Below are 26,016 nucleotides of genomic sequence, written 5' to 3' on the forward strand. Positions count from 1 at the left end.
ACGTCACTGGCCTGATTTGCACAATCTTCTTGGGACTTCAGCCCACGGTCAAAACGCAGACAACAATGGGGGGACAGGAACTTTTTAGTTCAGGGGAAAGTAGTTCTGGGGGCTTAAAGACCCCGGAACTCTTGGTCAAAATGCACCTTTACACTCCAGAACAATTACAGAATAAAGAAACAGGGATTTGAAATATTCTGAGAAATTTTTTAAAGAGAAACTAATAAAGCTATCTTCTGAAATTGAGGAGTTACATTTACGTTTGTTTTTTTATCAAATTAAGTAGAAAAAAAAAAATAATCTCAGAATTCTCAGTCATACACATGACTGAAAATGTGAATTTCGATGAGATTAAAATATGAAATCTTAAAAAAAAAAAAAAAAGAGCTATGGCTGATTAGTTTTCTTCAGGTGTTCAGTCTTGATGCTTAGTTATGCTTATTGACTATTTGCTGTATCAGGCAATGTTCTCACTATGACACAGCTGTGACTAATTTTATATGTAGAAGTGCAGAAGAAACAAGACGCCTGTGTGGCAATTGAAAGTACAAACACTTATCTCCTTATCATTTTTTTCATTGGAGACTTGGCACCCAGTTGTTGTATAGCATGTTTTCCTTCATCACTATTTGCTGTATCCTCATATTTACCACACACATGTAAGACTGGTATAAATCTTCTCTATTATTAACATGAAAATAATAAGTATATTTACCAAAATGTCATATCATTTCATGAGTGAAATTACATCTTCTTGATTGGTGTGTGTTATGTTGTCATTTAGAAAAAATACAAACACGGGCCAGGTTCAAAGAGAGAAAATGTCCTCAAAGACAGAGTGATGAAACAGTACTGTACTTTGTAACTGTGAAGAATATAAGACCACATCATCTTGAAGGAGAACAGTCACTGGGCAGTGTTTTTAAAAGCCTGAGCAGTCAAACACAAACAGAAGAGAACAGTCTGGTTACTGGGTTAACAATAAACACATTTCAGAGTTATAAAAGGTTAATGGCTATCATGATAAACTGTATTTCATATTCACACAGACTGTATGTTACAGTGTGCAAGTCAAACAAAGAAGATCTGAGGAGGCCAAATTATGTCATGTTCCCAAAGCACTGTAGCACATTCATGAACGTTAGATCAATACCTGAACAGACAAAAACCAAAGCAGGACCACTTCATAATGATGAGTCAATGGAATGATTGAAGAAGGAGGCGCTGTGGCACATACAGTACATAGGCTACATAAGGGTTAAAATATCTATACACACACTGTACACTCTCTAGGATACAATTCACTGTACATGATCCACACTACCAGTCTCTCTTTCCCTCTCCCTAAAGTAGCTCTGTCTTCAAAAATAAATTTCCGATAGTTTGCCCCATGTGTGTTTACATTCCCTGCCCTGGTACATTATGTTTCCCCTCATTATAAACCTGCAGGACATGAAGCAGTGAAAAACAGTCAGTTGATTTTTTCTATTGAAATCTAATCTCAGGACACCAACACACTGCTGCTGCTAGATGCTTCATCAAAGTGCTGCTGCTCAGAACCACACACATTCACATGTGACTGTGGACATGTACACAACGACTCAAGCTTACACACACCACAAATAACACACAAGCATACCAATTCACACTGTTCCTGAGTATGAACTAGCCAATAGGGTAATTGTTCTGGCTCTACTCTGAGAAAGGAAATGACATGTAAGACTAAAAGAAAGAAAGCTGTCCCAGTCCAAACAGCATTCATCCAACAGAACAGAACCAGCTCTGAGGAAAATAGGGTTTGATAGAAAACCCCCAAAACATGTCAATAAACTAGTTACATATAATAAAGGCCATATTTTCTGTAACAAACTAAGTAGGTTGGGTCAATAGAGTGTGTAGGTACAATTTTACACCAATAGGAAAATACTGTGTCATGTTTTTGATATCTCATGATGTCATCATAATGTGTTTGCATTTTAAGTTGCTTTAACTTATATTCTATATTAAAATGTGCATGAATGTTGTGTAATATGAGAGGGAGATAAAGCATTTTGACATATATCTCATCTTTAAGCTGACATTTTTTTTTGTGCAATGACTCTTCTATACCTCCGCTTTTGTCTAGGTCATTTTTTGGTGCAGTATGATGCAGTAAGATGTTTTTGGAGGAAAATGCCCTTGTAAACCTATTCATAAGCTACAGTACATGACCAGCACCAACATTGACTTTAAAGACAAAGGATGTCCACATTAAGTCGGCTAAACTATTCAATGTCGTCTCCATCGCTAGTTGGCACCAGAATTACCAGTCAGTTCAAGTAATTATTCATATTTTCATTACAGCAGATCCAAAATGCCACTCATATGTTGTGTCTAAGCTGTATTGCAGCCATCCATCTCCAGTCAGGGCTGTAGCACTGTTTAATAGCTGCTGTCATAGTGCCATAATGCTCTATTACCTAAATGTAAACAAGCACAAATGGTATGTCGCTGCACAGTTAGACTGGCATGTTATCACCAGAGAACGGAGCAATGTGTAACCTGCACAGACAGCTACACTAAGCAAACCAATGTAACATGGTTGACCGGCAGACTGTGATTCCATGTGTAGCTGTGTTATTAATTGTGCTCAATTTTGATTGTTTTCTGAGGGTTTTCTAACATTAAGGCTTATCAGAATTTAAATGTCTATTTTAACAACGTGGAAATTAGCTGCTTTGGAACATCCCTGCTTAAGACAATGATAAGGATTTATTATAAATAGGATTCATTATTTATTATTTATTTAAATAAAGGGTTACTATGGTTGAGAACTTGGCATTCAAATGAATTAATGTTCATGTGTCTCTATTTCTCCTGTGTTAATGTTGTTTTTTTTGAGGAGTAGACTGCTGTATCTGTCAGTTTTGTGTGTATTATAGCTTGCTGTACTGCCCCAAAGTGGCCTTGGAAATCAATTAAAGCCAAGTTTGACAACAAAGTCACTTCTATCAAATATTTTTCAGCCCAACAGGAAGTGATGTGATCCATCAGAAAGCACATGTATGACTTCATGAATCAGCAGGGAGGGGGGGATTTGTGGATTTACATTCAGGCCTTTTCAGTCTTGATATATGAAGGCTGTATTGACAAATGAGGTCACAACTACAAACACACCTTTATCCTCTGTCTGACAGAAAACACACACACACACACTCACACACACATGAAGAAAAGTGGCACAGAGTCATCTGCTGTAGCACACACATCTGTAATGGTCGGAAATGTAAAAAAGTAATATTATACACCCAAAGTAATTGGTACATAAGGCAGCAGGATAACATCCATGATGACTGAGCAATTCTGATACAACACAGCTCTCTTTGACTCAACCTCTTATAAATGTCACTGCAAGCCAAACAAATGCGATGAGAGTTCAAATATGGTTACCCCACTAAATACACTGTGACATCTGGGCATGTGCTTGTTGATGTGATAACAGGAATGGTGGGCTGGTCTGCATTCCAACAGGTTTAGGCTTATGATATGTGACACGCAGGTCAAATGTCTATCAGGTGTCTGACTGCCACTCGTACTCAACATTCACGCTGCATTCATTTTTGCTTTCAGTATTGATTGCACTGATCTCGTGTGTGATACCACATATGAAGGTGCTCTACTGTACTTCATCGTAGACATCAGACTTTTGTATAAGAAAAGAAAACATGTAAATAATGAATACACTCCTATATTACATTTGTCTGGATAGAGAGAAAAGAGAGAGGATAAACACAAAGCAAACCACAGGTCATCAAATAATTTCTCTCTCAACAGTCTATTCTTCTGTTCAAGCACCTTTCACTCCCAGCTCTTGAGTGTCCCTCGATGCTTATTTTTACCTCCTGAGGGATGAAGGAGGGTTTGGGCAGAGTCAGAGGAGGCTCCTCCTCAGCTCTCTCAGTCTGGTCTCGCTCTGGAGCTGACCAGCGTCTCTTTCGGGATGCGGGTCTCTCTGGATCACCACATTGTGTTTTGGTAAGAGCAGCCATGTCTGTTTTCACTGATTCCTGCTTTACTTCTCTAGTCCCAGAGACCGCCATTAGTGGTCCACTCCCGTAGATCCCCTCCCCTTGTCCAGCAACTAATCCCAATCCGTGTGGTAGCTCTGAACCCAGTCCTCGTCCAGTAACTTGCTCTCTCTCCAGTCTGTCTGCACTGTTGGCCTTCATGAGGAGGCCGCTGTTACTGCCTGCAGCGCTCAGATTCACACTGTTTCTTACAGTGACATCCACGTTTTGACAGGAGTCAGAGAGGTGGCCGGTCTTCATCTTGGTCCCAAAGGACTGGCCGTCAGTCACTGAGCCGTTCCTCAAGCCACGCAGGGTCAGGGACACGCACACATCCCCCACACACAGCTTAGCACAGGACAGCTCAAACAGCTGGGTGGTCCTGTCTGGGCAGCAGGATGACCAGCCCTGGCCAAATACGAAGAAAGGATACTCCACTAGCACCTCCACACACACCTGGAGAAGAGCACATGCACAACAGACACAGTTAGCTTTTAGATGAAGTGTTATGAAAGGATTTAAAGAGGAACACACATGTACCCTGATCAATATGTAACAGTATGAATACATTTGTATTAGATAGGGTTTTCTTTTAGTTGCCAAAGTAACCATTTTTCAAAGACACTGACATTTCAACATTCATTTCAAGGCGCAGCTTATCATTCCAGCCTCATCAAAATCCTCCCGTGGGAACCAACCAATACAACCAATATTAGCAGCAAAACATATGTATAGAGGTAGGCTGCCAAACTAAGTAGCTTCTGGCAGCATCTATTTTATAAGGCTTCGAGATCAACATAATACCCCGATGTAATGCATGACATGATTTAGTTTGCAATATGAAATAAAGTCCACTTTATTATTACTGTTTATTACAAACAGGATAGTGGATTAAGCAGCAGCCATCTTGGTCTTTTAATAAAATGCTTGTTAATGCTTGAATCTGCTCCTTGTTGCATTAACAGCTGTGAATTACCCAGCGAAATGAGAAATTGTCTCAACATGGGAGCGACCTGACGCATCTAACAGCAATTAAAACTGGGGTTGCAAAATTCCGGGAAATTTCAAAGTTGGAAACCTTCCATGGGAATTAAAGGTGACATATCATGCAAAATTGACTTTTTAATGGTTCTCTACCTGAAATATGTGTCCCTGGCATGTCTACAAACCCCCCGAGAATGAAAAAAATCCATTCTGCCCCTGTTCTGATTTCTCCACCTTTCTGTAAATGTGTGTGAAACGAGCCGTTTCAGACTTCCGTGTTTTTGTTACGTAACAACAATATCTGGTCTGTCACGGAGTCAGAGCTCGGAGCTTGTTCAGCCCATAGACTGTATAAAATAATACTGAATCCCTCCCCCGTTTTTCATTACCTGCACAAATGTGTGCTAACAAGGAGCTTAGGAGGGAGGCATGCTAGTTGTAGGCTGTCTTAATAAACACAAAGGTCGGTTTTACTCCCCACGTCTGCAGATTTGAAGATCTAGTGGATGATTTTTATTTGTCATGGATAAGTGCTAGCACTAATTAGCATAGCTACATGTAAATAGCTGTAGCTGTGTACCAAGACACACGTCGACATACTGACAAATAAAACAAGAAGAAACACTAAATCTGTGACCGATCCTTCAGAAAGGTCCTGCTACAGGCGCCTCTCCATCAGGATCAGATTCTGGATCAGATTCAGAGGGTTGAAGTAACGCGATCTCTGAGCAGCCGTGTATATTCAGCCAACATGTAAACATTAGATCAACGTGCTGGAGAGCCGAGGCACATCCACTTCCGGAGGGGGCGTGGTCAGAGGGAAAACAGAGTGTTCTGAGGAGGACTGAAGAAGAGGGTTTTTCAGGCAGACCAAAATCTGATTTCAAAGTGTTGTTTTGAGCATAAACTTTAAAGACATGTTTTGGGGACCTCTTAGACCAATATATATTGATGAAAAAAGCGTGATATGTCACCTTTAACAGGCATTTATGGGAATTTACTAAATTGAAGATTGGCTCTTTATAGGGAACTTAAATATAGTTGGGGAAAATATATTTTAGCATAATCATGACTAAAACAACCAGATTTCATGCAAGTACAGTTGAATATCTACACTGCATAACGCACTGTGAATTACTCCATCACATGCACGGATGATTTCTAGAATCCTGGACCACACTTTTGAGCCCAGAGCACAAGACTATTGAAGCAAAACATTTGAGCCTGTGGACTACACAAAGTGAAGTAAGTTTTGATGATATTATGTGGTAATATACTGAACAAATTTGATGTATGGTACTAATGTTTAACTTTCAAATATCACATATAAATGTATTCATACAGTAGATAGCTAGCTGATAAGTTAGATGGCAAATAAGCTGTAGCTAGCATAGTCTCATAGATGGTAAAATAATTAAATTCCCATAAATTTCCATGGAAAGTTTCCAATTTGGAATATTTCCAAAATTCCCCAGCTTAACTTCCCTGGGAAATTTACCGGAAATTTTCCACCCCTTTGCAACCTTAGACCTGACACATTTAACAGCAATTAAAACAAGAGCTTACACTAGCACCTCCAAGCACATCTTTCAACTAATACACTGATGAAGGCTGGATCCCATTTAGCTGCTGATATCATGATCCTGATATTGATCATGCTCACAAACTGCCCAAGATATCTGGGACAAGATTTATTGATTCATTGACACGAGTCTTGAGCCATTTTAACTAGGGATGCACAATATTTGATTTTTTTTGCCAATCCGATATGCCGATATTTTACAACTCATTTAGCTGATTACCGATGCCGATACTTTTTTCCGCACACCTAATTGCAGAGATCATCAATTCTTTTCCTATTGGAATTAGCATACAGTATTATGGTGATACTCTTATCACATTTGTTATGTAATATTCATTTCTTGTGCAAAATAAGAAAAATACTACTAGCTGCATATTTATTTATGACAACTGCTTTCAAACAAAATGAATACAAAAAGATACATCCTGCTTAACACTTGGATGATGCTCTCCCTGAGACAATCATAACAATTCACACAACCAGGGCAAATTTGGCCAATTTCACATTTGACATAGTAAGTAAACTGTTATGGTCCTGATTTGTTGTGTGATTTGCCCTAACCCTCTCTCTCTCTGCCTGCAGGTTGCATGGGTAGGGGCGGGGCCGGTCTCCTCAGCAGTGAGGCTCATCAAGCACACCTGTCCCTGATCTGCTCATCAGCACTGGCTTCTTAAGCCACCACCAAACACTCCTCCAGTGCCAGATTATTCCTCTAGCCGCATGCTCCATGTCCCGTTGTAGCCTTGCTCCTGAGGAGATTCAAGCCACGCTTTTCTGTTTACTTCTCGAGTTGTTTCCAGATGATTGATTCCTAGTTTTTGTTTGTGAGTTTTTGATAGAACCTTTTTCCCCTTTTGGGTGATTTTGTGTTACTCCTAGTTTTGTACTTTTTCTCAGTTGTTTTTACCCGCAAGGCGCTTTTTGTTGAACCTTGGGTTTTGCTTAATAAATACTTTTTCCCTGTACTCTGCATTTGGGTCCTAGTCCTTTGCTCAAGCCGTAACATAAACCTAACCTCTGTTCACAGGGAACAGGTAAAAAGTGCAACTGTACAGCAATTAAACCCAAATTAAATAAAATGTTTACTCTTTGACAGTAAATGTGCCTAAATTAGTCAGCTATATGTACCTTACAGACTGCTGCTTAAATTCAAATTTAACTAAAAACATGAGCCCAACATGTGTGCAGCAGCCCATTATTTTATCGGTTAATCATATCGGCGGATATCCAATCCAATAGTTCATTTTAAAGCCAATATTGTGCCGATTATATCGTGCATCCCTAATTTTAACATTGAGGTTTGGACTGTGTGCAGTAATGAAGCTCCACAATCTTTTACATTGAACCCACAGCAATGTCATTTTGTTGCCCCATTGTGTGATTTTTCATTGTATAACAATGTTGGGGAAACACAAGAGGTACAAAATGTAACAAACACCACCAGCTTCACACACGTACAGCGTCGTTCCATTCTGCCCGCTTCTATGTTTATGGGGACAATGTTTTACCTCTGTTACCACCTCTAATGCAGTCCAAGCTGCAAACCAACTAATGCCCCACCGTTACTTCTTTGTGGCATTTAAATCCACATAAAAGAGCAATGTTTAAGTTGAAATTAACAATGTTGTTCATACTTCTTATCCCAGCTCTGACGAGAGAAATAGTAGGTGGGCACAATGTCTAGTTTTAGTGGTGTCTATTTAGACCCTGGCCGGTATAGATAACATTTTAACTTTTAACAACTTTTTCCCTCATATCAAGACACCACAGGACAGCTGAGAGCCACACTCATGACCGGAGAAAGCCGGACACAATCTCAACCATAATATCATTAGTGGATCCATCAATACAATTTCTCATCATTTTTAAATAAAGAGAATTCTGGCGCTTTTGTGTGCGATGCTATTACAACATGTTGGATGACGTGCACCAAATCATGTCAGTACCAAGAGCAGATCCAACAGCCAGAGCATCAAGGACTAGAGCATCTGTACATGGGGCGCCTGCTCTACCAACAGGGCTGAACCAGCATCACGCAATGGCCTTTTGATACCCATCAGGGAGGGAAGAACGGAAAGAAACATAAAGATTTAACTCATGATTAATTGTACAAGAATAATGACTGAAGAGTAACTTGCCTGAGCTTTGAGCTCTCCCACAGAAAACTGAATGACCACAGCATTAGGACTCTGCCCACTGTCAATGCGTTCCACAGTGCTGGAGTCAATCTTCAGCTCACTGCTAATTTCAGCACTCTGAATGAAATCCTCTGTCTTGAGATCCTCCACTCGCTTCAGCTCCCCGTCAGCCAGCTGGATGATGGAGCCTCGCATGAAGAATGGAGGGAGCGCCACAGGGGAGGAGGAGGAGGAGATGGAGGGGGAAGCTTGGATGGAAACTGGGGTGGGAGCAGGGACAGGAGCGGGTGTTGGGGAGGGAGCTGCCACCACAGCAGGAGTTGGGTTTGAGGGCGGGATCGGCAGTGCCGGTGCCTGTGCGACAGCAGGGGGAGGTTGGTTTCCATCTGGCCCAAGTGCCTCACACTTGGACAGGGCTGTGGCCAGATAGGCATGCGGCATGGCGGTGGATATTTGAGGGGTAGTGGTGGCAGTCAGTGCGCTGACAGAGCGGCTGACCTCAACTTCTGTGCCATTGTTTGTGCCACTGACTGGGATGAGCAGGGACTGTCCACTAGGGATGACCAGGTGCTGGGGAAGTGTTGCATGGTAACTGACGGCATGCTGATTTGTGTTGGTGATATAACCAATGATGGGTGGCTGTGTGGAGGAGTAGAGGCTGGCTGGCAGCTCCTCAGAAGGTAGAGTTGTCTGGATTACTGCATGAGGAGCAACAGACTTAACCATGTCTGATGAAGAGAGGGAGGTAAATGAAGAAGATCTGGACACTGGTTTCCCCAAACAGATGCCTCCTTTCTCAGTCTGGACCAAGGAGATCTTATTTGAGCCAGCATCCCGTTCAGCTCCATGGTTTGGCTGGGCAACAAGCACCAAAGAGGTCTGGAGTCCTGCAGGGTTTTGGGCATAGTCTGCAGGCAAGAGAATATGTCTGGCCTCATAGCTCTGGACCTGCTGATGGTTCAGTGTCTGATGGTGCGCTTTAGTGTGCCTGACCACCTCTAATTCCCCATTCAGCACACCCTTAGCATGTCCGTCTACTTTCTTTCCAACTGTACCATCTGCATACTGAACCAACAGCTGTGAAGGAGCCAGGGTGAGTGTTTGAGGAAGGACGGCTGTGTGAGGGTGTATCTGGAGGTGGGTTGTGGGTGAAGTGACTGTGTTTCCGCTGACAGTCAGTGAAGCTCTGCTGTCCAGATGGATGTACTGGCCAGTGACTTGGGGAGAGCTTGGAAGTGACACAGGAGTCAGTTCTGTTGGCGAGACAGCTATTTGAAACTGCTGCTCCCCTTTGGTGTTGGGGGAGATCAGGGCTGTGGTGTAACCATCCAGGTGGGAACGATGTCCTATAGCAGAGCTGTTTGATGCAGAGTTAGAATTTGTGGAGATGATGTGGGAGGAGATGTAACCTGCATAGGGCCCAGAGCTAATGAACTGAACGTTGGGTCCCAGCTGAGCAAACTGAATAGTCCCAGCCTGCTGGGGAAGGGCTGTTGGGTAAACTGCAGGCAGTGAGGCCAGAGGCATCGCAGACAGAGGAGCAGCTGAAGAGGAGATAGAGGTTGAAGGAGATGAGGATGAAGTGGAGGATATGGAACATCTTGGGCTCTCTGCGTCCCTTGATTTGCAGCGTTCACTCGCTACACTCGCCAGCCATGCTAGGTTCTCCGTATGGGGACTGTCAGCTATGACTCCAACTGGAGGTGCTGCTGCAGCTACTGCCACCGGCCTCTGCTCCAGAGCCAGAATCTCCCGCTTCTTAGGAGGCAAGCATCCATTACTCCGCTCCTGGTTTGACTTCATTGTACTAGTGGGATTTCAATATCCCCAGATAGTGCTTCTAAGCTCTTCTGGTTGTGTCTGTCTCACACTTTCTGTCCTTGATTAGATGGTTGTGTCGAGAGGCCAGCTTTTCTAGATGCTGTGTGGTTCTGGTTCCCTTTGTGTTCACTGGTAGACAGTTCCAGATCTCAAACCAGAGAAGATGGAGTCACTCCAGCTCAAAGAATGAGCTTTAAAGACTTCATGAGGAATCATCTCTGACTGATCCGCCTCCTCCACGATGTCCACAGGAATCTGATGGCAAAAGAGAACAGACATTCAGGTAATATCAAACTAAACTCCAAATTGTGTATCAAATGTTAAAGCTTAAAAGCCCTCAATGATGTATGTGAAGAGGATCATTTTCAGTAAACACAGCCTGTGTTTTAAATAGATACATGTAAAGTTCCTGCAGCACTACAAATGCAAAATAGTATCACCAAAACATTTTACTATTAACGCCCCCCCCCGTTCTCATGTTTGTGAGGGTGCTGTTCTTCTTTTTTGCCACAAGGTGGTACCAGGTGCAACTACTGCATCTGACTCGTGTTTATTAAATGCACTCGACATGTAGGCCATATTTTGTGCATCTTTCTCCAAAATCAGCCCTTTCCAGACACAGAACTAGAAGGTCTACGTGGACTGAACTGTCGGAGCTCGGCCTGCCTCTCCATGTGTAATGATCTATGACATACAGGAAAGTACAGTGCAATGCTGTGTGTCATCATTTACATAACATGGAAAAGGCTCTTTCATGTTTCCAACACCAGGCAGGAGTTTCCTGCACACAGTGTGTGTGTGTGTGTGTGTGTGTGTGTGTGTGTGTGTGTGTGTGTGTGTGTGTGTGTGTGTGTGTGTGTGTGTGTGTGTGTGTGTGTGTGTGTGTGTGTGTTTGTGTGTGTGTGTGTGTGTGTGTGTGCAGGGTTAGTGTTAGTGTGTTGCTGTTGGCTGTTATCTTGCTCCAGGCACTAGGGTAAAAAAGCAGAGCAGAGTGATAGGATAACAACACATAGTAACAGCCTCAGAGGAGCGTGTGCTCTTGTCTTTATTTTAACACGCTCTGGTCTTGTGTTGAGTCAGTGGGACTACAGTAAATATAACATCCACCTCCAGACAGGAACTCTGTGTCAGTGGACACTTCAGTAAAATAAAGAGAAAACAATATGGCTGGAAATTTGATTATGGAACATTCTGCAAGAAGCGTAAATGGGCCTTTGTTGTAATCACTGAAGTGCTTCAAAATATTTTAACAATGGCTTTCCACTGAGCCCGGTTGGAGAGGTGTTTCTAAGTTCAAGGGAATGCTAAGTGGACAACAAACAATGAATGAGTGGGCCCTCTTAGTTTGGTTTAGTGAAAGGCTGACTGAAGGTAGAGTTGAATGAGGGCTGAAACAAGCTATTCTAGGCTTGGTTAGGGGAACTTGTGATGTGTAGAAGGTGAGTTAGATACCTCACTAGGTCAACAGACCACAGCAGCAGCTAGACATTATCAATATTTGAATAGAGACCCCAGCATACAGTTTGAAATACTGTAAATGTGTATGTATGCACACTCTTATAGCTAAAACATGAACGTACAAAATACACAAACAATATGAGTGCATCCATTCATGCTCAGCTCTTCTGCTTGGCTTTTTCACACTTTCTTTTCAGATTGGCTGTTCTTTCCTGCAGGCTTATCAGTGGGTCAGTGCACAGAACTCCGAGTTGTTCATTAGCCAGAGGCACAACATAGATGGAGTGTATGACACACACTCTCACACATCCATCAATTCAGTTTTCTCTCCCTAAAATCCTACTCAGAGGAGCCGGGCTAATTGACAATACTAAATTGTATTTTCAAATCATAAGAGAAGGCTGTCTACAGCAGGCAGCCACAGACATGTTACATAAAAACAGAGGGGGGGGAAACACAGGAGGCGACCTTGGTCAGTTCTATTTAGATGCATCTACCTCTAATGCTGGCTCTGACAAGGTCACTGCATCAGAAAGCAGGGAAAACCTTGTGCAATATGCAATTCATCTCACCATAAAGCCTGGTAGATCCACCAGATGTAACAAAGGAGGAGAGCAGCAGAACAGGAGAGAAACAGAAAGAGAAAGAGGAGAGCGAGGAGGAGGAGGAGAGGGAGAGAGGCAATGTAAGATGACAGATAAAACTGTGTAGAAGGAGGAAAGGGAGTAAAATGGGGGAGGGAGGGGGGGATTAGGAGTGAGGAAGGGGTAGAGAGAGAGAATGGGGAATGGAGAGTAGAAGACAGAGTACTGCCTCTCCTGACCCACATTGAGCAGCGCCTGCAGCATCAGAGCACCATAGCCCCCACCTTGCCGAGAGATCCCCGATCAGCAACACAGCCACCTCTACAGCAAGAGCTACACTGTGCAGCATCGCTCAGTGGCAGCAACCCCACCTCAGCTACACCGTGTCAACACTGGGATGACATCACAGCGTAAGCATGAGTACGATCCTAGCAACATAGGAAGACAACGCAAGGATGGTTCCCAAAAACATGCCGTTTCTGTCAGAATGCTCTTGAAGAAGGTGTCTGTACTCTCCTCATATGACCTGTGTGCTGCACTATCTGCACATTGTCAAACACACACACATACAACTCGGAAGCCAAAAGCGTCCGTTTTATTCTATGGAGAACAAAGGCAAGCCTTCAAGACAGACTACACAGGAGCCCTGAGTCAGTCCCCCCTGGCCCAGGACTGTCACCTCTGAGATATGTATCGAAGGATGACAACACGGAGAGAGATACAGGTGGGGGGGCTGATGCTCCCTTTTTTTTTAACGCTCCTCACTCTGATGCTTTTCAGCTCAGACAGAATGATAGAGCCAGCCCTGCATGCGATCTTCTTTGGTCCACCCACGTAAAAATACTGCACAAACCACAGAAATAGGTTTGTGTGGCGATGTGTGTCAGCCGTCACTAGAGCTCAGATGCTTTTTTTTTTCAAACAACTTCCCCTTCTGTTGTCTCCAGGTGAGAAAGACCCCCCCAGTGGAGTTACATCTCCTCCCTCTTACGCAGCAGTCGCCCCGCTCCTCCAGTCCCCAGCCTCCTTGAGTTTTCTGTCATGTTTCCAGACCCACTATTTACTCCTCACGCTGATCCACGGCTTCATAGCAATAACATCTTGCTGCAGCAGTATGATGCAGCGAGGCGATAAAAAGGCAACAAAATTATTTAGTGGCAGTGTGCTCACATGTTGCATGTATGTAAAAGATTTAAACAAAAAGATAGTGCAAGGACTCTGGGGGGGAAAAACCTGTTGTCAATACTGCTGTGCATCATGTTTCACCTTCCACACCACTAATAGATGCACAGAGAATATCCTGTACAGCAAATGGCTATATATAGAGTACAAAAACATCATTATCAATCTGAGCACTGGCATGAAACAGAGGGGGGAGGTACTATGGAGGACAATATGTACGTGCGTATATGTGTGTATCGCTGCATAGGAATAGGACCTCCCCTAGAGCATCTTTCATACACAGCAGCTTTAACCACAGAGCAGATCAATAGTGTACTGCTTTATCTAATACCCAAAAGAGCCATTTTACTGCCCCGTCTCTATATAAAGTGGTGCCTGTGCCTTTAAGAGGCGGACCAACTGTGTGGCAGACTAAAGCAGACAGTAAGAACAGGCAGTAGGTTTCGGCTGTTTGTCTTCACAATGACTCCAGAGTTCTGCATCAGTGCTTGACACACACACACACAGATCACACATCATCATACGAGCAGAGTTGAGTATGCAGGCGTCACTCTCAGCAGGAAGATTCTACAAACAAAACAGGGTCAATGCTGCTGAAAGCTACAGCTGTGACTCCGGACAAATGCTGTGACTGTAGCCTCCGGGGGGCTTCACAATGACAGTGAGATGAGTGTAGTAGCAGAGCATAAAATACTACTATGCTACAAACCGAGAAGAAAAGACACAACCTCCCCCCGCCCCACCACCACCACCACCACTACCACACACACACACACACACACACACACACACACACACACACACACACACACACCTCCTCTTCCTCCTCCCCTCCTCTGGTTAGAGTACTAAGAATAGCTCACCAGTCTCTCCAAAGCCACTGCTTGCAGAGCATGTCCAAGGATTCTTCCTGCCTCTGTGTGTGTCTGTGTGTGTGTTGGAGACGTGTTTCCTAGGACTCCTCTTCCTGAATCTCTCCTTTGTGCCGCTCTCTTCTCCTGGAGCCTGTGCTGTTGCTGCTCCAGCTCTGCTATCCTCTGTCTCTCTCTCTCTCTCTCTCTCTCTCTCTCTCTCTCTCTCTCTCTCTCTCTCTCTCTCTCTCTCTCTCTCTCTCTTCAGTCTCCCCGGTTTGGAGGCTACGCTGCCCCTGCAATGGGCTGACGGTGAAGGAAGTTCCCCGCTGCTGAAGCAAACACCAAGTCCTGCGTTCAAGGCTGCTCCAACGTGTGTTATGCAAGGCCACCAGACCGCCAGCTCCCTCTCTGCCTGGCTGCTTCTCTCTCTCTCTCTCTCTCTCCCTCTCTCTCTCTCTCTCTCTTGCTCTCTGTTTCTGCCTCTCTCCCTCTCTACCTCCCTCCTCTGTCTTTCTCTCTCAGTACTCCACTGACACAGCTCCTCCCCCAGCCAGCCTCATCAGCCGCATCAGGTATTCATTCAAAAAAAACACACTCTACTTGGCTTAGCGCCCAGACTACGCTCACACAGCAAGGGAAGGAGGGGGAGGGAGCAACAGACGGAGGGTGAGGGAGGGAGAGTGAGAGCTGGAGATTCAGAGAGGCTTTGCTCAGACAGTCATACTGCATGAATGTGAATAACTGTGTGATATTCACATTGGCTTACACATGCAGAGACACTAACACATATGCACAAACCCAAACCGACAGAGGATTAAATTGTTCAGTGTGTGAGCACGTCAAAGCTGTTTTAATGCACTGCTTCATTCTTGTTCATTTTCATGTGCACTTTCCCCAGTGGAGGCAAATCTTTTCCTAATCTGCCCTGTGAGCTGCCCTACAATTATCGTCCATTCAGACTCAGAGTTGCCTGTCACTACCCCCCCCCCCCCCCCCAAGGTTTCCCTAGGCCTCCCCCATCTCTTGCCCAGAGATATTTCCCTCAATGCAGGCAGGCAGCGCTGATAAACACCCCGTCGCCCAGCCACTTGGCACTGGAGCCCTCTTCACCCGAGGGGCCTCCTCCTTATCCAGTACAGCATAGAGCAGAGAGAGCCTGGCTGCAGACAAGCACTCACCATCATCAGGCCAGCGTCTATCTGCTCCTCAACAGGCAAAACAAGCAGAGCGCGTCTTCAACCTGGACCGCAGACCTGGGAAAACACAGAGAATGCATCAAATCAGACAACGCTGCTATTACAAGGAGCCTGGTAAATAGTGTTACAACCACATATGCTCTCAGGGGGTAAACTTTCTCACAGCTGCATCCTCCTCTCAGAGGTATAATGTAGGTAGCTTAAGGGAAACCTCTCAGCATTTGGCAACTACATTGCAAACAATTTATTCATTTGCTAGTGTTGTAGTACTCAAGACCGGTCTTGGTCTCGAGACCGCTTATTTAAGGTCTCGGTCTCGTCTCGGAGTCAAAAGCATTTTTACTTGGTCTTGTCTCGGTCTCGGACTGGGCGGACTCTGTATTTTGTATGAAGACCGGTCGAGACCACCACTGATGCACTCTGTGTCCCTGTCATTACTGTGATAAGAGAAAAAATGAAACATAAGGAGTCAAAAGAAAGGCAACAAAGACAAAACCAAACCTCGTTTGTTAATGTCAATAGTATTCAAAGCAAACTTAAATAAAATAAACAGAAGTCTTTATTTTGTTTACCCTCATGATGATTTTTCATTGATATATATGGTCTTGGTCTTGTCTCGGTCTTACCCTGCCTTGGTCTTGGTCTTGACTCAGTCTTGATCCCTAAATGTCTTGGTCTTGTCTTGGTCTTGGTGCACTCTGGTCTCGGACATGTCTTGGTCTCAATTAATGTGGTCTTGACTACAACATTCTAAATTGCATTAAAACATCAAACCTGTCGTTCAAGTTTTGTTTGATGAGAAATCGCTCCACCCCCCCAAGTCACCAGGCCAATGACAGGTCTTAATTACAGTGACTCTACTAATAACACCCACAAGCACACATCTTTCACTGCTTAAGTCATAAGATGTGATTCCCCAGCTGCTGAGAAACCTGGGAAAACAAAAACATCGGCGTACTGTAAGTCTGTCTCACTAAGGCGTGACAGTAACATCTTTCTACTGTGACTCAAGACTCTTCAAAGACGCTGCTGGGCTCACGTGAACCTCAGGAGCAACACATTCCCCTCGAGAAACAGATTTGAAAGAAATACTAGAAAACACTGTGAGGCATTGACTTTGTCTCGTAGAGGTTGTGGTGTCTTTGATTTGAAATGACTTCCTGTACATTTATAGGCAGAATTAATGTCAGCCAAGTGAGCCGAAAGAAGCTTTCCTGGGAGAATTCACAAATCCAGTTGGTGTAATTGCATGAAGCAAAATGTTCACTGTACTGAGTAAACCAGGAGTAAAGGATGCAAGAAGACACGACTGTCAAATCTGCATTCTTGTTTGTAGCTTGATCAAAGGCTTTCCTGCATTTCTGCACAGGGCATGTCCATAGCACTTCAGCTATGCAACACAGCGTCATTCGCTTCCAGTGTAATCAGGTGTGATTATAATAACTACATAACAAAAAAATTATATAATATTGTTCTACACAAAGAGTGGACATACATCTATTATCTTTTACACTTGGCTGTTACAAGGACAAATACTGCTACTGTACACTACACAAACACACTACTGTATTCCATGACAACGATCAACACTGTTTGAAACAACACTGTCATACTATTACCGTAGCATTTCCAGCTGCTGAAGACCTCTGTGAGTACAATCCTGTATCCCATCAGTAAGAAAGCAAGTCTGATAATGTCTTGTAATATATTTATCTTTTCATTGGACAGGATTTTGTTCCAAATTAGCAGAATAGTAACATTCCTGCATTCTTGGGAAGAAGTTCTGCGATGAATTGAATAATTAAAGGTTCATTTCAGTTAAGACAAGATCAGTTGTGATTCTGTGTCCGGCGGGACAGTAAGATTCTGCAAGTTACGGACTTCAGAGCAGTGAAGGGGGTTGATTATTTAGAATAATCCCTCCTAATTCAAATAAATAATAAGACCCAACACTTTTCACTATGAATGTCAAGTTACATAAGTACAGAGAGAGAGAGTAGACCAAACATAACTGGCCGCATATAAAATAATGTTTTTTAATAATTGTTTATTTAATGTTTGAAGTGTTTGCTGTATGTTTTTGTTGATTGGTACTGTTCTGTTTTTTGTTTGTAACTCTGGAAAGCACTTTGAATTGCTCTTTGTATGAATGGTGCTTTATAAATAAACTTGCCTTGCCTTGCCTTGCTGTGCAGTTCACTCATCCTCATTTTTCATCATCTCTACTCCTTCAACGATGGTGAGTACACTCCACCAAATGAAAGTTCACCTAACAAATTCTTTTAAATGCCAGGAGATGCTTATTATTGTGGTCTAACCTGACAGAGGGGTTTTGCATGGCCTATTTACATATGCTCTTGTAGGCCATGTAGCATTCCTCTGTGAGGTTTCACACAAAAAGAGAGGGAGTGCTCTGAACTAGCCAACCAATATGATTTATGATATCTAAAAAAAACATTAACAACACAGAGAGAAATTGCGGTCTTTTGATAATACGTAGTCAGTAGTACAGGTAACATTGGTAAATGTTAGTAGGTAATAAATAATCATGGTAACTGCACTTCTAGTAACTGCACTCTCATCACCTTATCAAAAAATCTAGACTGTATTGTGCATACATCCCTTCTTCTTCACACACACAGTTGTCTGAGCACACAGCCCCACACTGTTCTCCTGTACTCACACACTCACACACTCATACACAGGAGCCTTCAGCAGAAAACAGTGAAAACTCAAGTAGGCTTCAGCTGATGTAGGTTAAAGCACTGCATGACCTTTACTGTGAAGAAAAACATTAGTTTCAGTCCAAGTTCTAGGGGGGAACGTTTTGAACAACAGTGTCCTTGCAAAATCTGTACTGTACAGTTTAATCATATTACCTTGAAACTCTTACAGGTCCACAAACAATTATCCAAGCATCGTTCCCCTCACTCTGCTCCTCTGCATCCTCACCATACAATCCCTGGAGCTGGAGTGAGCTTTTACAAATGCTGCAGACATGTCCAGACATGTAACACTGATGCTTGCACTCACAGGACACAGGGAGGCTGTATGATACAAACAAGATTCACAGAAGGGAAATGGGAAGCTGTATAAACTCATTCATAATTTCAAAAAAATCACAGAACACGTGTTAAAGACGAAAAGCTACAACATTACAAGGGTAGTGTTGGATATTAGCCTCGTAGGGAGGCTTCAATTGAAAAACAATGGTGAAATTATTTGTTTCCAAAATGAAGAACGGGCTCTTTCATAAGTTATAGTTCTGCATCCTCAGACAAAAATAATAGCACCATCGACATGTCTTCAAGGAAAAGTCACTATTATGTAATATTTGCAATGATAAGGAAATGCAGGGCACTTGAACTAATGCACTGAGTTTTTGTTTTTTTTTAGGTATATCAAAGTGCTGACTCCCCACACATTAACACAGTAAATAAATGTAGTATAGTACAAAGTACAATATTTACCTTTAATGCATTAGAAGTTAAAAAAGGCAAAGTCAGGGCATGGGAATACTTGGGGAAAAAACAGACACACCAACTGGGAATGCTAATCTAGCTATTTCAATTTTAGGTTTCTAGCAACATGACTTTGAGCAACACTTTCCCCACTAACTTTTCTTTCAACATGTTTTTCTCTTAAACCTTCTCAACTTAAAACACAGCAAGTTCAAAGTGTACCTTACGTTTTCTGGTTTGGCATCACCATAAAAGGTCATTAGTGATTTCCATCGATTGTATGATAGTTTCTGATTTGGGTGGACTAAACCATTATGCAACTTTTAGGGGGAATGGTTCCTCCAATTGGCTTTAATGCGATCTAAAATAAACCTAAAATAGCAGGTCAACATATCACTTCAGCGATAAGCACGAGTCGACACATGAAACATATCACACTTTATTCCTAAAATGAAGGTTTCCACAAGAATTTGTGTACGGTTATTTTAAGGTCCCTCCCTTTGTTGTGGCCCAAGTAGTTCCACTGTTCACACTGGCAGAGGCAATAAACGTCACACATGCTAGCCAGTGGTGTGTCCAGAGGGGTGGCCAGGGCTGGCACTGGCACCCCTTGAAATCCAATTGGGCACCCCAGGGGCCACCCCAAAATCCTAAACTATGATTGGCTGTTTGCCTTGTCAGAGGTGGGGTTTCTGTTAAAATCTATAATTTGGGATGAGTTAAAAGGCTGACAGTAGATTTCTTTATTAGTTCCCTCAAATGTGACTTTAAAAAAACATATTTTCACACTTGTAGCAAGAAGACAAATTTTGATTAGATGGAAAGACTGTAACCCTCCAACATTTAAACAGTGGATTAGAGACATGTTACATTTTGTAAAGCTGGAGAAGATAAGGTATACTGTCAGGGGATCAGCTAACAAGTTTTTACTGATATGGCAGCCCTTTCTGAGTCAGGTTGATGTTTTAGGCTCTGATAATTTTGTGGATGAGTAACCTTTCATGTCAATGTAAGCAATAAGAGGCATATGAAAATGGAAGGACCCTTGAGATGCCCCTTTGGCTCATGCAGCTTCTCCCCTCTTTTGTGTGTTTCTGTGCTTGTGTATGCCCTAGATAATAGTGTACTGTTTTAACCCATAACATTTCACTTTCTTAACTTTGGTATTTATTTCAATTTATGTATTGTATTTCATATTATTTATTTTATTATTATTATTTATTCATTTGTTTTTATTTCATTTCATTCCATTGTAATGTTTTGATATTAAGTTGTATTCCCTCTTAATGTTACCATGGGTGGGGGTGGTGGGGGATTCTATTAATCAGTATATGTCATCACTGTACATTATTATTATTGTATTGAAAAATTCATAAATAAACTTTGTTTAAAAAAAAAGAAAAAAACATATTTTATAAGTCCTTAAAGAATTAAGCTTTGAAGATTTATGCCACTTTGTCATGTTTTTTTTTTTTAAGTCAAAGGGAATATAACAACTGTTTAATACTTTAATGACAGTGGGCTGTGAAGACAGAAAGGGTAAATGTTATTTATTTGCGAATGCACTGGTCACCCCTGCCTATGTGAGAGCCTCAGTTGGGCCACAAAAAGTTGTAGACACGCCCCTGATGCTAGCGCAGTATGCTGTAAAGCAGGTGTGTCAAACATGCGGCCCTCAGGCCAAAACCAGCCCACCAGAGGTTCCAATCCGGCCCGCAGAACGACTTTGTAAAGTGAAAAAATTACAGAGAAGACATTAAAATGCAATTTTTCAATAAAAGTAACTACTATTTCAGATTTGTCCTCTAGGGGTCGCATAAAATCATAGTGCTGACAGAGCGCACCTGAACGACACTCCAGGACATTTTTTTCTCATAGTGAGGAAAAAGAATATTTGCAGTTTGCATAGGGTTTTAACCAGAACCAGAAAATTCGACCACATCTCTCCAGTTTTAGCTTCCTTGCACTGGCTCCCTGTATGTTTTAGAATTGATTTTAAGATTTTACTGATTACTTTTAAAGGCCCTGCATGGGCTTGCTCCGAGCTATATAGCTGACCTTTTAACACCCTATGAGCCGACACGTACATTGAGATCCTCGGGCAGAGGTTTACTATTCATTCCAAATACTAAAATGAAAACAAAAGGGGACAGAGCATTTGCTGTAAGGGGTCCGACACTCTGGAACCTTCTGCCCGAGGAGATCAGGTCTGCTGAGTCAGTGAGCTCTTTTAAATCCCTTCTTAAAACAAACTTTTATCGCAGAGCCTTCCCAGATTTTATCTGAATTTTATTTGACTTTATTTTATTTTAACCATATTAAGAAATATATTTTAAAATAATTTTATTCCTTTAGAGTTCTTTTAAGGGAATTTTATGTATTTTAAAATATGTTTTATTTCTTCATCTTGACTTGTGTGTTTTTATGATCTGCCTGTTTTATTTTGCTGCCCATGTAAAGCACTTTGCAACCTGGTTTTGAAAGGTGCTCTACAAATAAATTATTATCATCATTATTATTATTATATCATTTGGTTGAATTTCGTTGACTTTTTAGAGCGCTTCAAGATCCAATCAACACTAAAGTTTACGTATATGTAGAAGTGGTGGATCTACTATTTTCGGAAGGAGCTTCATATCATGCATGTGCATCATAGGTGCGCTCCTTCACTACTAACACTGTCAAGCAAGCAAACTGTTCATTACAGGGGGGTCCATAATAGTCAACTTTACCTTGTTCATTATTATAATCTCTGTTCTTTTGCTGTCAACATTAGACTGTGTCAGCTGACTGGGAAACCTGTGTGCTTGGTGTGTTCACAGCAGGTTTCAGTTCTTAAAGAATATCATATTCAGCCCCACTATGAGACTCATCATGTCAAAAAATACAACAGCTGTTTTTGTAGAAAGATAATTCATCAAATGTGAACATTTTCAGATTGTACTTATTTATAGGGTTATTATGTTGTGATTTTACTGGTCCGGCCCACTTGAGATTAACTCAGGCTGCATGTGGCCCCTGAACTGACATGAGTTTGACACCCCTACTGCTCGAAGAAACCTTTAAAATAGTAAGTGTTGGAGATCATTTCAGCAGTGAGAGCAGTCAGTGGGGGGAAACTTTGAATTAGTAACAAAGAGAATGGAAAGTGGAGGATTATGAAGCCATCTGGTATCAGAGTGGGAGGTGAATAACCGAAAACCCTGGCCCCGGACCTGTCTGAGAGCAGACCTGTCTCTGCGCACGCTCCAGTTTGGAGGGAATAACATGCACACTGCACGCTATGTGGGGAGAATGTGAAAGCGCTCGCTGCCATGGCAACAAGGCAGCTCCACAGTCTCCAGTCCCCATTAAGAAAGATGGGTGGCAACGTGGCTGTAGCTCAATGGTGGTGTAGCATGACACGCTGAAAGAGCCTATTGTGAGCCAGTGGATTCAGCAGTTAATGAAAAGAGCAAAGAGACAGCAAATCTGACAGGCAGGTGATACTCACCTCACCTCGCCATGACGGTTCATTCACTACATTTCAGGAGAATCAATGTTTCTCCTGCTCAGTTTCACTTGATCACCTGAAGTAGTGGTCAACACTTTTAGTGGAACATTGCTTGAATTGAATTGAAGATGTATTTATTTTTTAATATTTCAATAGTTCACATTGACCTTGACCTTGAGTCTGAATATGAAATCAATGAAAACTAAGAGAGTATTGTATAACTATGAAAATCAACGATTGCTGTCCTGGCTTTTTAAAAATAAGTTAAATTGACAAGCTCTTCAGTTATGAGTTCAAAATCCTTTATTCAGTGAGTCCACAAATGTTGATCTATAAGAGCCAGTGAGAGATGGGTGTGATGTAATCTGTTTCTTTCAACTGGTTCAAAGTGTTTCATTTCCTGATTGAAAATATGTTACAAGTTTGTCACTGTTCCGTTATTCAGGGTCTGAAGGTTTCCCCTTCACAAAGCAAGTGTGATGTGATTCACTGTGGTAGTGGCTGCTTTATGTAATGGAGTAAAAAAAATCTACCACATCAAAAATGATTGCTTGATATCTTTCATATAAGTGTACTTTATCGGCCAATAGACTATGAATTCTATCATTTCAGCAGATGAGGACAACATATTACCCTGCAAAAGTTACACCTCTAAGTTAAATGGTAGTGATTTTACTGCAGCATCATTTAACTGGTTTCTCAAACTCAGTTACATGTAGAAGCCGTGCATGTAGTGAGAGCCAAATTCAGCAGAACAAAACAGATTTCATCCCGAGTCCAAGTGCCAAGACTCTTTTCATTCAGCTCAAAATAGCAAGCCACTGCTTACGCACATCTCCAGAACATAGTTTAGGCAACTAAAGGATTTGGTGGGGGGTGATTTGTGGAGGAGGAATACAGCCACTGAAGAAATGTAGGGGAGTTTGTTCAAACACATGAAAATAATGAATCAGAAAAACAACTGAATACAGCCAGGGAGTCAAGTTACTCTGAACGTTTTCGTCATAGTTTTCAAAGTTGTTCATGAAAGTTTTGTTTTTAGATTTAATAAGAAAGACAAGGAAGACAGTTAAGCCAAAGATATGTCCCTTAATATTAATATCTTTGAAATGTAATAACATATCTGTAAATATGATTTACAAGCACTCAACATGGCTCCATGCTGTTTGTTGCATGTGCGCCCGACTTGGATATATGAGAGAGGAAACAGACCATCAAATGACCTCAGTGACCCCATTTCAAGCCTGCCAGTCCTCCGACTCTGGTGACGGCTCAGTACAACAAAAACACAATAGGGGGCAGTATATTTCAGTATTATTTTCAGATGCACCTCAGAGGTGTATATGACCATCATACTGATGTCTGCAGTGCACATATCAACACTGTTTGAATTATGAGTGTAGTAAATTATGTGTTTTTTATAGATTAAGTACATTTTAGGCTGCCTAATACAGAATTTAGTATTTATTATTAAACATATATTGTATAACGCCATCAGTGCAGGCAGACAGTCAATGAATCAGATCAGGAGGGCCAAGAATACCTGCCCACACTGTCCTAGAGGCAGAGAACAGTAAGAAAACATTGGAGTTTAGAGAAAAGGTTGCAGACTTTGAAAGCTCTTTGCCAAGTTTTCACAATAATTGTAAAACCTGTTAAAACATTCATTGGTGGCTTTCTCAATAATCAGGACCCAGGAAAAAAACTCATTACCACTTCCTGTCATTTCAAATGAGCAGCTATGGTAGTTTGATAACTGATTTTCACATTAAATGTATATATTATTCTTATGCTTGAGAAATTTTAGCTCATCTACATGTTAGCAAATTTCTGAATTTTTCCTCTGTACTTTTTTCCCAGTGAAACATTAAAGAAGTCAATTTATTTGAATAAGTTATTTAAATAAGTGACAAGAGACTGTGTATAGCCTCGGACTTATGGGTTACTCCTTGCTTGCTGAAATACATTGTCTTTACTGCTGCTTTGCTATAGGCTAGTTAAGCTAACTTTTAGGAGGACCATGATGTTTTGTCTACTCTATGATTCAATTTAGTCATTGCCTCATATATTTGTAACAAAATCCCATCAACTTAGGTGCCATGGCATCAAAATTCAATAAAAGGGACCATGATGGTGGTAGATAAGCTCTTGTTTGAGCTATCTTGTGGTTTAGTTCAAACTGAAGAAGTGTTGTAGCTTCAGTTTCCAGCCTCGGTTTTCAGAGTCTTGCAAATGTTACCTGTTGTTTGAGTCATTTTGATCCCACTATTTAGAAAAACTACATTTCAATAAGTCAAATTTGGTTTTAAAAACAAGTTATATAACACACATCAGCCTCCTGGGAAAAGCTTATTCCAGGGCAGTAAAAAGGAGGCACCAGCCAATTGTCAAACCTCAGACACCGGAGGAACAACACAGATTTGGTCCTTGCCGTGGCACAATGATCTGTCAACTGTCAACGCTTCACCCTTGCAAGGCTTCTACAGGGTGCATATCCAGTATGTGCTTTGCGGACTTAAAGCAGGCCTACGATTGTGTCCCTTTGGGGGGCCCTGTGGGGGGCACTGCGTGATTATTGGGTTCAGGGGCCGTTAATACGAACTATCCGGTCCTTGTTAGACTAAAGTGAGAGATGTCAACATACTCGGCACAAAGTCTAACATGTTCCCAGTGCATTCTAGCCTCTGCCAGTGATCTTCATTGCATATGAAAGGGGCCGCAATAGTTTACTCTGAAGGGTGTCTGGGCTCAAGCCTTGGAGATGGGGTCAGGAGCTTGGAGGAAGCTAAGAGTAGAGCCATTGTTCCTTTTTATCGAAAGGAGCTAGTTGAGAAAGGAGCAGTTCTAGCATTTGATAAGGATGCCTCCTGGAAGCCTCCCTTTAGATGTGTTCATGTGGGAAGAGGTGGGTAGACGGTAGACTCAGAGCTCGCTGGAGGGATTATATATCCCATCTGGCCTGGGAACACCACAGGATCCCCCCCAGAGAGCAGAAGAAAATGGATGTATGGATGTATGGATGTATGGATGTATGTATGGATGGATGGATGGATGGATGGATGGATGGATATAACCTGCAGTATTTTTACTTTGTGTGGCAGCAACCCTAAAGTCTGTGAGCAGGTGTGTATGAGACTACATTTAAGCATAAATGATGAAGACTTTTTTAGATGTGTTCATGTGGAAAGAGGTGGGTAGACTCAGAACTCACTGGAGG

At 42.1% G+C, this 26,016-nt stretch overlaps 1 protein-coding gene across 5 annotated transcripts; it reads right to left on the bottom strand.

Moving 5' to 3' along the window:
- Positions 1 to 839: 839 nt before the first annotated feature.
- Positions 840 to 19,606, bottom strand: LOC117823423 (ataxin-1-like). 5 transcript variants are annotated; one of them, XM_034698620.1, is made up of 5 exons: positions 19,534 to 19,606; positions 18,725 to 18,892; positions 15,828 to 15,902; positions 8,751 to 10,826; positions 840 to 4,502 (listed from the first exon to the last, which is right to left on the bottom strand). In XM_034698620.1, the coding sequence occupies exons 4-5, from the start codon at positions 10,551 to 10,553 to the stop codon at positions 3,807 to 3,809; spliced, it is 2,499 nt and encodes an 832-aa protein (XP_034554511.1). In that variant the 5' UTR covers positions 10,554 to 10,826; positions 15,828 to 15,902; positions 18,725 to 18,892; positions 19,534 to 19,606; the 3' UTR covers positions 840 to 3,806. The 5 variants fall into 5 exon arrangements, with proteins under 5 accessions (XP_034554511.1, XP_034554512.1, XP_034554509.1 ...); XM_034698621.1 differs by having other exon boundaries at positions 19,529 to 19,574; XM_034698618.1 differs by lacking the exon at positions 19,534 to 19,606 and adding an exon at positions 19,316 to 19,502.
- Positions 19,607 to 26,016: the final 6,410 nt, after the last annotated feature.

The sequence above is a fragment of the Notolabrus celidotus genome, chromosome 12 (genome assembly GCF_009762535.1).
Source record: "Notolabrus celidotus isolate fNotCel1 chromosome 12, fNotCel1.pri, whole genome shotgun sequence".
Lineage (NCBI taxonomy): Eukaryota > Metazoa > Chordata > Actinopteri > Labriformes > Labridae > Notolabrus > Notolabrus celidotus.

Bases quoted from the DNA above. Each gene is read 5' to 3' on its own strand.
- LOC117823423 (XM_034698620.1), bottom strand. From the start codon at position 10,553: ATGAAGTCAAACCAGGAGCGGAGTAATGGATGCTTGCCTCCTAAGAAG. The intron at 4,503-8,750 runs GCAAGTTACTCT...GCTCTTCTCCAG, and splicing joins TGGGAGAGCTCAAAGCTCAG to GTGTGTGTGGAGGTGCTAGT.